The sequence below is a fragment of the Barbus barbus genome, assembly GCF_936440315.1.
Source record: "Barbus barbus genome assembly, chromosome: 34".
In the NCBI taxonomy this organism is placed as follows: Eukaryota; Metazoa; Chordata; class Actinopteri; order Cypriniformes; family Cyprinidae; genus Barbus; species Barbus barbus.
This window is the reverse complement of record NC_136762.1, coordinates 5362105-5379705: the sequence shown is the minus strand read 5'-3', so window position 1 is coordinate 5379705 and position 17601 is coordinate 5362105. Positions and strand designations below refer to the sequence as shown.

The window sequence follows — 17601 nt, the reverse complement described above, 5'->3', positions numbered from 1 at the left end:
CAAACTGTCCTCCCTTATGAAGTGTTGGAAAGTCTGATTCGTGAATTGGTTTGCTTGGGCAGTTCTGACTATAGGTCAGAATGTGGCTCAAAGATGAAAAGGGGCTCAAAGATGAAGAGGGAGGTTTTAAGCAACAAACCAATGAAAGTTTAATACTGCTTTAATCCCCATCCCCACACCATAAATTTAGACCAATAATCATTAGGTGACATTAAAAGACTATACAGTGGGGCAAATAAGTATTTGATACACTGCCGATTTTTCAAGTTTTCCCACTTACAAAGAACGGAGAGATCTGTAATTTTCATCGTAGGTACACCTCAACTGTGAGAGACAGAATATAAAAAAAACCAGAAAATCACATTGTATAATTTTTGAATAATTAAATTCCATTTTATTGCATGAAATAAGTATTTGATACAATAGAAAAATAGAACTTAATATTTGTTACAGAAACCTTTGTTTACAATTACAGAGGTCAGACGTTTCCTGTAGTTCTTGACCAGGTTTGCACACACTGCAGCAGGGATTTTGGCCCACTCCTCCATACAGGTCTTCTCCAGATCTTTCAGGTTTTGGTGCTATCACTGGTCAACACGGAGTTTCAGCTCCCTCCATAGATTTTCTATTGGGTTCAGGTCTGGAGACTGGCTAGGCCACTCCAGGACCTTGAAATGCTTCTTACGGAGCCACTCCTTAGTTGCCCTTGCTGTGTGTTTGGGGTCATTGTCATGCTGGAAGACCCAGCCACGACCCATCTTCAGTGCTCTTACTGAGGGAAGGAGGTTGCTGCCCAAAATCTGGTGATACATGCCCCCATCCAGCAGCAGCTGCAGCAGCCATATCACCCAGCAGCCCAAGATTGGTTGCCCACTGAAGCTAAGCAGGGTTGAGCCTGGTCAGTACCTGGATGGGAGACCTCCTGGGAAAACTAGGTTGCTGTTGGAAGAGGTGTTAGTGAGGCCAGCAGGGGGTGCTCACCCTGCAGTCTGTGTGGGTCCTAACGCCCCAGTGTAGTGACAGGGACACTATACTGTCAAAAAGCACCGTCCTTCGGATGAGACGTTAAACTGAGGTCCTGACTCTCTGTGGTCATTAAAAAATCTCAGGATGTCCTCCGAAAAAGAGTAGGGGTGTAACCCCGGCATCCTGGCCAAATTTCCCCATTGGCCTCTGACCATCATGGCCTCCTAATCATCCCCATACACTGATTGGCTTCATCACTCTGTCTCCTCTCCACCAATAAGCTGGTGTGTGGTGGGCGTTCTGGCGCAATATGGCTGCCGTCGCGTCATTCAGGTGGATGCTGCACATTGGTGGTGGTTAAGGAGGTCCCCCCCCCCCTTCTATGTAAAGCACTTTGAGTGCCCAGAAAAGCGCTATATAAATGTAACAAATTACTTAATCCATCCTCCCTTCAATATGGTGCAGTTGTCCTGTCCCCTTTGCAGAAAAGCACCCCCAAAGCATGACGTTTCCACCCCCATACTTCACGGTTGGGATGGTGTTCTTGGGATTGTACTCATCCTTCTTCCTCCAAACACGGCGAGTGGAGTTTATACCAAAAAGTTCTATTTTGGTCTCATCTGACCACATGACCTTCTCCCATGCTTCCTCTGGATCATCCAGATGGTTTTAGGCAAACTTCAGACGGGCCTGGACATGTGCTGGCTTGAGCAGGGGGACCTTGCGCGCGCTGCAGGATTTTAATCCATGACGGTGTAGTGTGTTACTAATGGTAACCGTTGAGACTGTGGTCCCAGCTCTCTTCAGGTCATTGATCAGGTCCTCCCATGTAGTTCTAGGCTGATCCCTCACCTTTCTCAGGATTATTGATACTCCACGAGGCGAGATCTTAATGGAGCCCCAGTCCGAGGGAGATTGACAATCATCTTGAATTTCTTCCATTTTCTAATAATTGCACCAACAGTTGTTGCCTTCTCACCAAGCTGTTTGCCTATTGTTCTGTAGCCCATCCCAGCCTTGTGCAGGTCTACAATTTTGTCCTTAGACAGCATTCTGGTCTTGCCCATAGTGGAGAGGTTGGAGTCTGATTGATTGAGTGTGTGAACAGGTGTCTTTGATACAGGTAACGAGTTCAAACAGGGGCAATTAATACAGGTAATGAGTGGAGGATAGAAGGGCTTCTTAAAGTCAAACTAACAGATCTGCGAGAGCCAGAATTCTTGCTGGTTGGTAGGTGATCAAATACTTATTTCATGCAATAAAATGGAAGCTCATTATTTAAAAATCATACAATGTGATTTTCTGGCGGGGGGGTTTATATTCTGTCTCTCACGGTTGAGGTGTACCTACGATGGAAATTACAGATCTCTCCATTCTTTGTAAGTGGGAAAACTTGAAAAATCGGCAGTGTATCAAATACTTATTTGCCCCACTGTATTTAAGGATCACAGTGCTATCCTTGAAACCACTAGGTTTTACCCACTTGTCATTTAATAATTTAAAATAAATTTAGTAATTTAGTATGATAGTTATATAGTTAGTATATTTAAAAAGGTGTTGCCCATTTATTGTAGTGAAGCTAAATACTTTTTTTTAGTTGTGAAGTGACAGTTTTTAAGGGTAACACTAACTGCCGTCTAACTACTTCAAATTCAGTTCCTTATGGCTTGAAAAGCTCAATTTTCAAAGCAGCTTCTCCAAAAGCAAAATAACCTAGTCTTTGTAAACCTCTGTCTCAGATAAATAACTGCATTTCTGTTTGTGCTGCAGGTGTGACTATACAAGCTCTTCAATCTTTCCCTCGCCGTTTATTCATTCAGCAGTTCATATTACAGAGAGGAAATTATTCAGTTGCCAAATTCGTTGTCATCTTTGTTTCCACCCCAGTGGGAATCTAATTTTAGTCTCAGCGCGTGCGTGCCCGCGTGTATATTTCTCAGTGTTTGTGCATAAGAAATAGGGTTTGCGTGTGTGTTTGTGACCGTGCTCTCATTTTCAAGGCAGAATATGTGTTTGTGAGCCTGTGCGGATGTCTTTGTTGTCTTCTTGGGTGTATGCTTGTTTATAAGTGTGTGTGTCTCCGTGAGTAAGTGCGTGTATTGCAAAGCGCAGCTTAATATCCAATCGGTGACAGGTTGTAGCCATTAATAAGGTGCTGATCGGGCCGGGCTGACAGTACTGCTGACAGAGGGAGATCAGAGGGAAGAATCATGCCTAGCCTGGGGACCCTGAGCTTCAGGTAGCCCCTCTCTGCCAGCCCCTTGTGTCATTACCCATGCTGAGGAAGCTGAGGAGGTGGTACCCCCACCTCTGACACCTACATTAATCAAACTCACCACCCCCTTCCTTCTCGTGCCCACCCGCCACCCCCTAATCATCAGAATCCGGGCGCTAGGAGGCAAAGAAGAGGATACGGCTGCAGCGTGAAGGATGTCCACTAAACTGCTCCCTGTTCGGCTTTCACACCTGACTGTGACTGATGGGATTCTCTGTACCCCCCTGACCCGCCACACAATTAAATATCTGAGCCCTCACTCACCGGGACGAATTAAAGTTCCAAATTACCCTTGCCGTTGGTTTATATCTCGGTCGCAGCCTGTCCCTCTGCGTCTTTCAGTTCCAGTGATTTTGATAAATGTTTATGCTTTGCTAAGGTAAAAGAATTAGGAGAGACTGGGGAATTGTTTCACGATCCATACCGCAAACCGAAAAAGGGGCGTACGTAGTCCAAAGCCTGTAGGTGGGGATTGAAATTAGGAGCGTTTCGTTTGGACTCCCCTTTTTTGGAAGCTAGAGAATAGTGTAAAATCCATAACGCAACACGACAATCTCGCACCTGGTAGGGCTGTATTGATTGGCAGCCACCTCCATGCTAATTATTGCTAATGACAAAATCGGCTGTGCGGCGCTTGATTTGCATGTGCAAACACTAGACTTGTCACAGTTATCTGCTGTGATGGAAGCATGTGCTAATCAGGATGATGGACTCTGAGAGGTCGTAATTTCAGTCTCGTGTCTTCATTGTTCTGCATTGTTCTAGTGCTAGCTAGTAAAAACAGTGACTCAAGTGCCGTTTGATCGCATGGATCGGGTGAGTGTGCATGGCAACATTATGATGAGATGGCCTTTTGTGGTTTGTATTCATCAGGAAAAACCGATATGATAACTGTTATTGAATCTTGCAAAGCAATGCTTTGGCTGTATGCATCTAATTTTTGGCTGTCAGTAGGGCCTGGAATTAGAGTTCCATTCATGTGTACTTGAATGCAGGAGAGCAAACATGAACAGTGTGGTCCCAGAATCTGAGACCAATAGTGAAAAGAACTCTATTATGCATTTTTCTAATGTAATTGAAAACAACTATAGTAGGGAGTTGCATGGACTTCAAAAGTTTGCCAGAATGATCCAAAGAGCATCTTGTGCATCAATGGAAGCAACGGCCATCAGACTGCCTGAACAAATGAGTTCAGAAGATTAAACTCACAAATTTGACCTAGAAGTCTAAATGATTTATATATAAAACTTTAATAATAATTATTTAATATATAATGCATTTCTTACAAATTTTCTCACTATTTATTTCAAGTTTTAATGAAGACAAAAATAGTCTCAGATCTTTTGACCCCACTGTACGTACAATTTTCATCGGTATAAGGAGCTGCAGGAAATGAGGTTGGAGGTTTACACTTAAAAATAAAGGTGCTTCAAAAGGTTCTTCACAGCGATGCCATAAAATAACCATTTTTGGTTCCACAAAGAACTGTTCAAAGGTTCTTTGTAGAACCATCTCTTTCTTACCTTTTTATAATCTAAAGAATCTTCTTTTGCCACAAAGAACCTTTTGTGAAACAGAAAGGTTCTTCAGATGTTACAGGTTCTTTATGGAACCATTTAGACAAAAAGGTTCTTCTATGGCATCGTGCACCTTTATTTTTAAGAGTGTACGGTATGCAATGTGTTTTTGTTTGATTTTAATTATTTTAACATTCATTCAAAACAGAAGCTCTAGAAAGGGATCTGAAATCATTTTCATGCTAATCTAGTGTAACCGGCTGCCAATGGAATTTACCTGAGGAAGACTGTCATTCATTCAAAATTACATAAACATTTATAATTTTCTGTTCATTATTTCATAATGATATTTCCCCCCATTTTAAATTATTATTATCCAATGAAAGGTTAGATTTTTGTAAATTTTTTTAAATAAAAGATCAAAAGGATTAACAATGCAGATTAATTTTCACAGCCGCCTTTGATCATATTTACCAAGGGTGCCAATATTTTTGGTCATGACTGTAAAACAAGACTCACTTCATACCATTTACTAGAGTTTTGTGGTTTAAGCATCAAATGAGTCTTGGAGATAATTTTTGACCTTAGGGAAGTCCAAATAGATGTTAGACTTGAGGAAATCCCAGACACACCTTCTGAGATGCTGTAGAGGAAACGAAAGTGATATAGAGTTAAGAAAGAGACTAAAGAGTAGAGCAGATTAAGGTAGCCTGTAATGTTTCCATCTGATCCTTTATCAAGATAAATGACGAGACCGTAAGGTCCTATAATTCATTTAAACCTTATATAATCACTAGCTTAATGGCCAAACCAATGCTGTCCACCAGAAACTACACATTTACGTTCTGATGATTAAGTAATTTAAGCAATAAGTTTAAGAGGGCAGGCTATTACTGGTTAACGTATTGTATTGGATGTGGCTGAAGGGTGCTCAACATTTAGTTTATTCATGATAAGGTTTGAAATATACTGAAGAATGACCTCAGATGTCATATTGCTTTTGTAAAAATGTTCCTACATAATACTAAATGCATACATTTTCATTGAAAATGTAGTTTTAAGCAAATTCAAGTGCCAACTTTGCATTCTGTGTATTTTAGCACGAAAGAAAGCTATCCGTTTTATAATAGACATTTGGTATTTTCTAAAAACAAACACTTGATTCTGTCATTTTTTTCACTAGAAATATCACCAGCATGAACTCTTTTCCCATGTATCTGCATGTCAATAAAAAAAAAAAAAAGGCAAAAGTCAAGTCCATCAGGAGCGGGATGATCTGACCTTTTTAGGTGCCGGTACCTCAGCTTCCTTTGGGTTCCCTCACCAGATGGTCCGCAGACAAAAACCGGTGGAGGGTCTTGATAGATGATTTGGGTTGATCAGATTATACAGCTGTAATTGGCCAAATGAGTCGACAGCGATATGCGCTTGATTGGTTTAGGTGGAAACAAATGAAGGTCTGGAGCATGTGGCAGAGCACTGGTGGCCATTGTGGTGTGGGAGATGATGGAGAGAAGGGCACAGCGCGAGGAAAGGAGGGATAATTTGATGTGGGAGGTGGTTTTGTTCACGTGCGTGAGTGTGTTTACCTTCAGCAGAGCTTGGATGAAAAGTGTGCCCTTGTAATAGCAAAGATTTTATTCAACCATATGAATGCTAATCTCGGGTTATTTCTCGTGATTGACAGCGTGCTGTAATTTTGCTGCTTTTAAGCTCTTTTGAAAGCCTTTGTTGAGGTAATTTGCATTTTTACCATTCAATGTAATGCGAAAGCGTAATAAGTTTCATTTTGTTTTATGCCTCTTTGGTTTGATTGGCTAGGCAACGGTAGGAATTAATGTGAACACTTTCAACCATATAAACCATATAAACACAAAGTCATAAGTAGCAGGTCCACATGGAATTTCATCACTTCCTTCAATAATTGTGGCGGAAAAGCTGCAGAATTGAGGATAATCTGCATTTGTCGTGGTTGTAGATTCAATGCAAGCTTATAAATGACATTAATATGTCATTAAGAAGCGCATTCATATGAACATCTTTAATTTTTCTTATTGGTGTGCATGAAAGAGGTGATGCTTATACGTATAATGCATGATATGGTTCTTCGGTCACCCCCACTCCACTGTCTGATTCTGAAGTGTCTCTCAGGCTTGGGTAAACATCTCTTCTTTTTAATTAAAATAAATCCACTTTCAGCCAATATTTAGCACCCTACGGGGACAAGGCTACCTTTCAACATATGGGGATACAGTGGATAGATTTAGAATGGAGATATAACAAGAGGGAGATTTGAGATGCGGTGGGAGAAATGGAGTTTTTCATCTAGCCGTAAAGCAGAGACATGCATTGTTTATGGATGTGTAGAACAGCATTCTCAATGCAATGCCACATATAGGCCTTCTATACTTTTCAGATGGGTTTACTGCACATAAACACTGCTGAAGTTAGTTTATTAGTTACTTTTCTTTCTTTCTTGCTTGCTGTCTTGCCATCACAATAATAAATTACTATATTAAAATATATTATATATTAAAATAAAAAAAATTAAATGTAATGTTTTACAATATTACTATAAAACATTATTACATTTAAACTACATTAAAAATCACATTTTAAAATGTATTAGGCAAGGCAAGCTTATTTATTTAACACATTTCATAGACAATGGTAATTCAAAGTGCTTTACATAAAAGGAATTAAAATAATCATAAAAAACAAGGCATTTAAAAACTTTTAAAATTATTTAAAATATTTAAAATTAAAATATTTTCTTGCTTTTTCTTTTTTCTCACATCACAAAAATAAATTACATTCAAACTATATTAAAATATATATTAAAATTAAAAGATTTTAATGTAATCATGTTTAACAATATTACTGTAAAACATTATTACATTTAAACGATTAAAATATTTAAAAATATTAAAATATTTTCATTATTTCTATCTATCTTTCTTTCATGTTGCTGAATGGCGCTTGCTGTCTGAAGGGATATTTTCTATGGATTTTTTTCATAATATTTTGTCACTAAATTTTTCTTACATAAAAGTAATAGCACACCTTTTTTCAACATTTGTTGAAATAGTAGTAGTCTTACAAAGAGGCAATATCAGAAGCGTTATCATGTAACAGGGTGTCCATGTTTTGAAGTTTGTGCCTTTTCATTCCCTGTACATTCATACAATTGAAATGTGACGTCATATCAGAGGAGCGATTCAGTGGCGTCCCATTCTATAGCAGCTACTTGCGTTGCTAGAGGTTGGGCTGACAAAGGAATAATGAATTCACATTCATCGTGAGGCTCACACGCATGGATTAAACTATCAAGGAGATTGCTGGATCTGGCTTGTTGACAGCACTCACCGCAAACTAAATGTTGCAGCAGCAAAAACCTCACAAGCTCCAACATGTCGCCTCACAAACAAACAGAAGAGGTGGAAAATGCTTCTGCGAGTCAAAGCTATCATTATGTACCCACTGAGAGCCCTCTTTTTAAAAGAAACACTGTGATGACACTGCAAAGGTGTGTGTGTGTATGAAATGCAGCAGGAGTTCGGAGCATGAGCGAGAGTAGTTGAAAGAAGGGGGTGAGAGAAGAACAGATATTTGTTTTTAAGTGTCTGTTTTTGAATGATTTCCACAGAAGGGCTTTTATTTTGCTTTGATGTCAGAAATCAGTTTGAAAGCGGGGGATTCCAGCGTCCCGCTCGTGCAGGGAATCCGGCCCCTGCATTGCCTGCACAAGTCCAACTGCTCTTCTGAGGAGTCAGGCCTTGTTTGATGATTTTACAGGTCTGCTTTAATCGCCCCCAGTGCCTCAGGTTTGGCTGCTATTGATTCAAGGTTTCATGCCGAATTCAAAGCATCTTTTATTCCAGATATGCTTGAATTCAATTAAACGGAATGAATCAGAGATAATGTGCACAGTGGCAGTTTTGAAAAAAAAGTGTGAAATTTGTCTTTAATCTGTCAAATTTAATTCAATTACTTAATGAATTAATAAAAAGGTAATAATGACTGTCACAATTGTAATTTTATTTATTGTAACTGCAAATCAAATTGCAAATAAAGGTGTGTGTGTGTGTGTGTGCATATATATGTACGTATATATGCTGAAATTTGCTTTCTGAATTTTCTAAGCATGCTGGTGGTAAATAGAGCTGTCTTTTCGAAAATGTATCATGATTTTACTAGAGTAATTAACTGTAAATATCAAAGAGTTAATTTTCATAAGAGCGAAAGGTTCTCAAATTATTAGAAATGTGAATGTGGTGAGGATATTTTATTGGTAAACTGAAAAACCCATATTGATCTGAATGTTGGATTTTGATTATTTATTTTTTTGTGCCTCCTTTGAATTGCTTAACATTCTTCTAAATTGGTCCTTAGGCTTCTGTCATGTGATCTTTGGAACTATGAAAGCTCAGAGGTCTTTGTTTGATTCGGCCTGTGTTTTACTGTACCATTAGGGGGCGCTAAAGAATCGTCCACACAAGGTAGGAGGATTAAAGCAGCCAGGCGGCATCCAGTGCGTCCACGCTCGGATGGAGATGCAGACACAAGCCCGTACTCCTGCGCGGTTGAGCTGCGGCACATTTCACAGCATTTATTCACCCTGCCTGACACTCGCTCTCAAATTAAATTTAAAATAAGAATCCTTAACCGAACGCGTCTAAATAACATCAAGTGGAGGAAAAACTGCATTTATTTGTTTTAATAATGCAAAGCAATAGCGTACATATTGCCCGTCAAAATTACATTTAACGCCAGTATGTAAGTTAATTCCCTCTCAGGAAATGAGATTTGTGTGTTTGACCTCCTCAGTATTATCCACCTGATGCAGGACAGCCCATCAAATTTTAATGAAACCAATTATACAGTCTTAGAGCTGAGACTAGAAGATAATATTTCAGTGAACGCTGGTCTTCCGCGCTGCATGATAGGTGTGTGTGTGTGTGTGTGTCTGTCTGTCTGTCTGTCTGTAAACTGTTTAACAATTCTAGTTTAATATATCGTATTTTATTATATTCAATATCTTGTGAAAAATGTTTTATAATTGTTTTTTTGTTATTGTTTTTTTATGTATATATTTGTATATAAATGTAATTAAATTAAGAAAGTGTAATTATAATTAAAATTATAATATAATACATATTTTATTGGCTAGGGCCTATATCCCAGATTTTGCGGGTATTTACAAGGAATAGTCCAATTAAAATTGTAAGGATAAATAACAATAATAACAATAGTAATTTTTATCGGTTTCATATTTTGTATAATTATTATATATTATTGGTGGTCCTACTGTCTTTTCGTTTGGTGTGGTGCCGATCGTGTGGCGCTTTGGGTCAACTTTGTGGATAACACCAAGGAAAGCTGTGAGCCAAGATCGGAGAGCAGCTTTGAGCGCTCCCCAGCCACCTCTGCCCACAGCATCCTCCTCCTCCTCCACTCCTCCCGCTCTCCTCCCCCTCGCTGTTTCTTCCTCTAGCATGAGCGTCAGTCTTGGCTCGGCCCGGGAGCTGTGCGCACAGGGGTGTCAGTTATGGAGCTGTAGGAGCGCTGCGGAGCTCTCGCCCTTCCCAAGACTGATCACATTCACTCTGCTGTAGACTCACAGAGAGCGATCGCACGGGGCCAACGCCACCCCGACCGATTTACGCTGGATTTAACGGCTCGCCACGGAACTTTTTGAGCGGCTTTCTGGACGCGGAGTTAAGAGTGTAATGAAACGAGAAGACATATTTACACTTTAAACACCGAAGAGGGTCGTGGAAGCGATCTGTAAGGTGCTTCAGAAGCTGTTGAAGGAACCGGAGCGCGCAACATTTCCACGCGCGTTTGGACAGATCCGCGTGTCTTTACGCGTGTTCTCTGCTGTTTCTGACTCGCTTCTGCTGTTTTGCAGTCCCGTTAGGACAGAAATCAAAAGCTGATATAAGGCAAGTTATAACCCACGGGCTGACAGACACTAGTTCAATCCTCACTGGTGCGCGTGGATCTCGTTCCTTATCCAGAAAGACACCATGAGCCCAGCGAATACTCATCTGACATTTCAGCTGGATCTGAGCGACTACTGAGAGCTCCTACATACTCCAAATACTAAAAGAGGAGAAACTTGTCCAGTGTTTGAGAATTGAGGAGTGGAGTGGATGTGGACTATGACAGAATGAGTCCTCTAACACACCTTTTACTCTGTGGATTAGTATACTTTAACCAAGTGGATGGTGAGTTACTTTTTATGCTCCGTTCTAACAGAACGCTTTAGCTTCGGAAAATAGATTTTTCTGAGACTTTGCGGTTCTGCGAAATGCATAATTAAATGTTAAAAACACCCTTGCATAGTTTCCTTCAATGGTATTATCGTATTTATTTATTTTGTTTCGTGGACACGTCAATGAATTTGACAACACAATTATTTTTATTATACAGTAGGAGAGCGGGGTTTTATTTTGGACACTTTTTCAGTCATCACTTGGCAAAGTAAATTTAGTTTTAGTCCGAATAAGAATGTTATGTTCCTGCGTATAATGTTTGTGGAAAATTATTTGTGCTTGGAGGGGGAAACATACTTGTTTAGTATGATTTGTCAAAAAAATGTGTTAAACTTCTGGTGTAGTTCATATTTATAACCTGTGGTTAGGTACCAACCAGTGCTTTCCACAGCTGGTGCCACAGTCGCGGTAGTCTCAGAATGTGGGGTGACACCTGCTGTGAAAAGCACCAGTGGATGCGCAAGGCGTGGCACAAAGATTGCACATATGGACCCCAAATGACAAACATAGGGTTTAAGAATACCAAACGGATTATATAAGATTGTTTTTGCTAAGAAATTGATATACAAACATGATCCAGAATGAGATTTCATCAGTCCAAGAGTATGAAATAATCAACTGAACCAATTACACTAGACACAATAGTCTGCACGGAATTCTGAAGAGCTTTCTGTATGGATTTTAACTTCTGAACTGATGTTATTATTTGCATTTTCTGATATGTCTGTGTTTGGTTTCATTAAACCCTCTTGCTTAGCCCGTTCTGCTTTTTAAAATATTACATAAGGATTATTATTCCAGTAAAACTCACAGAGGCTTATATGATTTATGTAATATTTGAAACAGCGTGTTTATTTCCTCACATCTGTTCATGTCTTTTCACTGCATTCCCTAAGCTGCCTAAACTGCTCAGTTTTGTTGTATAGATCAAGACCGTAAAGGAGTTTGGAAGCCAATCACTTCTGTCTCTCTGGTAGTCTCTGATTTATATGATAACTAAATGAGTAATGGGCAATGAACACTTGTTAGCGTTTTAATTAATCACTAATGAAGATATTGTTAATGGTGTGAAACAAAGGACTTGATGTTGTCAGATTGGTGTGTCTAACCATTAACTCTGTATCTTAGGAGAATAAAATTAATATACCTAATTATAGTGTATGGTGTGTTTAGATAAGGCAAGCTGCTCTAGAAGTTGGCGTGGGTTGTATTTGGTGTCTTTTCATGATGTGAACAGTTCATATTTGTCTTTGAGACAGTCACACACATTACATTAGCTGTGTGAAGAGCACCTTTGTCCAAAATGCCTATTTCACACTTAACCGTGTTTGGTTGGGTTTTTGTTTGAACTCTTTAAAGATAATAAGGCCAGTAGATGTTACAGTGACTGATGAGGCGCTGAGTCAGGCTACAGCTTCTCCCATTGTCCTTCCAGCTTCTGCACTTGTCTTGCTGTTTGTCTCCTGTTTTTGTCCCTGTATCTACCATGGAGCCTGCTAGTCTAGCCCAATTCAGCTCAGAAACTCCCTGTCCTTCCCCATTTCTGTTGCGCCCCAGCTGCCGGTTGCTAGGCACTGGTTGAAGGCATTGCCCTTAGTTTTTGGAGGGTAAGAGGGGTGTAGGTCTTTCTAGAAGAGCCCATGAATCACCCCGGCAAACTGTTTGCCCCGTAACCCTCCTCTCTCCCTGTCCAACTGGTCTGTGAGAGGTAATCCGGCCGTTCTGGTGGAAGGAGGAGCCGGGTTTGAGGAGCAGCCCTCTCCAAGCAGACAAAAAAGGCTGTGGAGATGCATTCAGAAAAGGCTGTGTTTGCAACAAAGCTGTCCTGGGCTTGAATGACCGTAGTCATTTGGTTCTGTTCGGGGCCAGGGTGATTAATGCTGCTCGGGGAGGGAGGGGAATGAATGGAGACTTGGGAGAAAAGAGTTTTTGGGGTTCAGAGTTAGTGAGACATGACAAACCTGATGTTCTTGTTTTGATGTTGACTTGATACAGCTAGTCCGTTAGACTGAGAATTTTATTCCAGTTTTGAAGATCTTTAGTAATTGCAATAGTCTGATTGGACCATTTTTGCCTAGCATGGGTGAAAAAATGCGTAGACTTACATTAATGAAGGGACTTGAATTATAGGGTCTGAGGTGGACACTTTTCACTTGTTTCTACAGAAAACGCTTTGGTCTCATCCCACCGAAGCTCTTTTCCAACTCTAATAATAGTATATAATCTCCTCACTTTGTGCTGCTTGTGACATTTACAAAAACCTAGTTGATGTTATAAGTAAAGTATAGCAGAAATGCTTACTCTTGGCTGCAGTATTTTGTACTCCTTGAAGCTTTAGGTTCAATGCTCTTGTCCCTATGTTCCCACGTCCCACTTTTCTGCTATTACCCAGGGTCTGATCCCTCGGTTAACTTTGCTGCTTTTAGTAGTGTGTTCATAACCGAGAGCAGAGAACAAGACGATGCCCCACTCCCAAGCTCCCCTGGTGGAGGTGAGGAGACGTGCACCTGCCTGCCAACGGTCCCTTGTGGGTCCACTCTAAATGACGCTGCTGTATCTGTCTGCACGCTGAAGCTTCAGATCTGCACTGTCAGGAGAAACTAAAACTCAGACTAGAGTGTATGTGTGTCTGCAAGTCATGACTGAAAGAGGCAAGGAGAAATTTAGAACTGTAGGTAATGCATCTGAAACAAAATGTCACGTTGGTGTTCATGAACACCAGAGAAACCTTTGATTGCTTGGAGGTTGCTCCTTTATCTCTTATGCTTTACTGTAGTATCGAGGTTATCTCAGGTGTTTCTCCTAAAGAATTTTAGGAGAAACAACAGAGTCAAGCTTGATAGTTCAATGAGCTGTTGCTTCTGCTAAAAATTTACCTCGACTTAGATTGTTTGGTTTCAAAAAAGAATTAAACGAAAAAAGGTTTCAGATCATTTTGAGACTTCTGATTGCAACTTTTGACATTACTGAGATCTGATCTGAAAGTCTTGTAGAGATGCATGTAAGATTATTTGGGTCTCTTGTTATGGATGTTTCGATTTTCTTAAATTCATAGTGTGTTTGATAGAACCAATTACATGAACCGGCTCAATGTAATTGACTGAGATCAGTAATTAAACTTGCAGTTGCAAGGTGGGTCTGATCTGGGGTCTTTACGAATGAGACATCATACAATCTGGGTTTAAATGGAATTGTTCTGCACCAGCTGGCTAGGCTGTGATGCATTGCTGTCGTAATTGTGCCTCATTTTCGAAGAGAGGCCTGTGGTAATGACGCGTACGCAGCTTGAAACCACAAAACAACCACACTGGAGTCAGGGAGTGTTTGTGCATGTGAAGATGTGTGACTGTTTCTCAGTTTAGCGCTCAGATTAAAACAAGGATGGGCTCTCGGAGAAAGAATGTGACGGATAGCTGGAGTGAGAGAGGAGATGATAGGCGAGCAAAGAGAGAGCGGAGGGTGTAGGGAATCTATAATGAGGGTTAAAGTCGGGGGGTCAGCGTGTGGGCACTTTGCTGACATTGTTGTAGTATCAGGCAGTAAGAGCATTGAGTATCTCAGCATGGGAGGCTGGATAGTATTACACCACTGCTGCTATACTTAGAGTATCATTTAAACACTCTAAACCTGCCTCTTCCTCCTCTGAGAATCAGCCAAATCCGTCTTATAATTGATAATTACTTCCTTAGCAAGAAACAAACGCTACATCAAGCCAAACTCCGCCTCAGAAAGTGCGACGAAAAAAGAGCAAGACATATTTCTCTCGTTCACAGTTTTTGTTGACAGTAATTTTGTTGATTCACGCCACCAATGGCTGTAAATGTGAGAGTGGATGAATGACATTTAAAGGTGGCTGTTGAATTGGGAATGCAATGTAGTAGAGTAGCTGTATTTTAGCAGTTTTTCTCAATGGAAATGTCACAAGCAGCACAAAGTGAGGAGATTATATACATTAGAGTTGGAAAAGAGCTTCAGGGGGATGAGACCAAAGTGTTTTCATCTGCTTGGCTCGCTCTCAGTCAAGCATGCATGCCTATGACATTTTCTAGAAAGAGGATGCGGTGGCTCAGACTCAGCGGGGGACCATGTTCTTCATTAGATGTTTAATGTTTTTGGGATTAGAAAATGACTTGATGTGGCCTAATTTTTGTCTTTTAGGTTTAGTTAAACTCAATACAACACAAGAAGTTATAGTTGCTTTCCAGTTGCTGTCAGGTGTTTTTTCACAGTTCAATTCTGAACTTTGATCCTGTATCATATTTGACACTGTAATTTCATTCGTTACTTTTATAACTAGTGACAATGTGCAGAAATGTGCTGAAGACTCCACTGATGTAGTGGTTTTCCCCGTACTTGCTAACAAGATCAAAATACATAATGCAATCTCTTTGCTCTGCACATGTCCGCACTGATAACACACTGAGTGGCAAGATGCATATTATTTCCTAAAAAGTGGATAAAGCCTGTCAAGAGAACTTTTTTTTCATTTAAAGACCAAACAGTTTTCAGACTTTTATTACATGTGTTAGCTTTGATGTATGAATGCTGTACTCTTAGAAATGGAAGATATGCTCATTCTTTCTCTTCCAGAAAATGGACCAGAAATATTGATTTATATCCTATTAAGGGTTGGGGAAAAAACACATAAACCTCCCTAAGCTAGGTTGGTTTCCCAGCCTGGCCAAGCTGGCAGGCCTCTTGGTCTCCTCATCTGATCAGTTGAAAACTGTCCAAATGATCAAAAATACTAAAGAAATCTGTATTTGTTGAGCCAATTCATTTGGTCTTTAATGTGAATAAATAGAAGCGAATGAGCTAAGTGTCAGATTTTCCCTTAGTGAAGCACTGGGCATGCACTTTCCCAAGTTTCCTAGAACCAGACTGCCAGTCAGAAAGGAAACTACAGTGTGATAAGTATTAGGGATAATTTCTCTGGCAAGAGATCGCTCTTTGGAGATAGCGGCCTGGCCTTTATCTTTCTCTCCATTTGACAGTCAACAGACTCGACCAAACACAGTTTGTACAATCCACTGACTCCTTCAGTCCACAAAGTCATGTTTGAGAAAGTGTCATTTGCTCTTTCATCCATTGGCTTCACCTTGCCCTCGTTTAGTTGTCTCTCGGCAGCTCTTAGATAAGAAAGGATCTGTGTCAAGGCTGAATGACTCAACACAACATAACACAAACAGATAAGAGGAACCCACACACAGAGAGAGGTAAAGCCTAGATAAAGAATTTAAATGAAATTCAGCTAACGCTATTTTTTTCAGAATAATCAAATCCCAGAGCTGTGGTTGTTCCCCTTTGGTCCGGGATTTGCTCCAGCCTGTGCCTGATACGTATGAGACACTGCGGAGAAGACAGTGAGATTAAAAGCAGCTCTGCCGGTCATGAAAATGGATGAGGCTCAGCCGCAGTGGAGCAGCTGAAGACAGAGAGACTGCCCGGCACTCCAAAGCACATCTGTCATGCGCGTCAGGGCAGTAATGCAGAGAAGAGCAGTGCAGGGCAGTGTATAAAATCTTCCACGCTGCCACCTTCACTCTCATGCATCACGGCACGTGCTGACTGTTGCGCTTCAGGCTGCACGTGCAAGACCAGGCCTTTTGATTATCACAGAGAAAGTTTTACTGAGGAGATTTTATAACTTTGCTGAATAAGGAAGTTTATGTGATGAGTTTGAGGCAAGTTTAGTTTCAGCCAGGATTAGAAAGGGCTTTGTAGGTTGACGTTTAGGGTTGTTGTACAACGCTTGTGAAGTTAAGTACACTTAACCGTCTAAATTATAGGTTTAGATTTAGGATTGTATATTTAAATTCAATGGTTTTTCTATCCGATTCACAATTAAAAGCTAAGACTTACTGAGGTTTAGAAACTGACTTGATTGGATATATTAGGGTTTTTATTCAGATGTAATTGTAGATGAAATTATAAATGTCCATTTCAGTTACTTGTCAATACACTCAGTTACTTGAAGTTACCACACATAGTTTCATGTAGATACTCTCAGTTTTGAAAGCAGGATTGTAGGTTTAAATTCAAGATTTCATTTTATACAGTAAAATGGATATTAAAGGGATCATATGATGCGATTTCAAGTTTTCCTTTCTCTTTGGAGTGTTACAAGCTGTTTGTGCATAGATAAGATCCCTGAGGTTGAAGACTAAAGTCTCAAAACCAAATAGATCTTCTTTATAAAAGTTAAGACTCTGCCACACCCCCCTAAAACGGCTCATTCAAACACACCCCCACATGTCTATGTCACGGTGTGGGAAGATTTGCATAACACCGGCCAAACGTATACGCAATGAAAGAAGGTGTAACACTTATTCTCGCTGTAGTATTATTGCTGCCGCCGGCGCCATGTTGTGGAGACGCGGTGTTTCGTTGTGTCCTCTTCCAAAAGAGGACACAACTAGAAATCAGTGGTTGAGTTATATTTACAACACTGTTCCAGAACAGTACAACGCAAATATTTGAGTGTGTGCAGCGCATTTTACGGAGGACTATTTCCTGAACCTGGAAGAGTAGCGTACATTGCTGGCTTGCACAAAGGCTGTTTCTA

General features: G+C 40.3%; 1 protein-coding gene across 3 annotated transcripts in view; it reads left to right on the top strand.

The window, feature by feature from the left end:
- Window positions 1–17601, top strand: part of LOC306854270 (roundabout homolog 2-like) — a 346492-nt gene that overhangs the window by 135895 nt on the left and 192996 nt on the right. For 2 of the 3 annotated variants that reach the window (XM_079392146.1, XM_079392144.1), the window contains exon 1: window positions 10269–10988. The exons of the other annotated variant lie outside the window; for it this stretch is intronic. In XM_079392146.1, the coding sequence (XP_079248272.1) occupies window positions 10931–10988 (58 nt within the window). In that variant the 5' untranslated portion in view covers window positions 10269–10930. Of the gene's footprint in view, window positions 1–10268; window positions 10989–17601 lie in introns of those variants that run through there. 3 annotated transcript variants of the gene reach the window in all.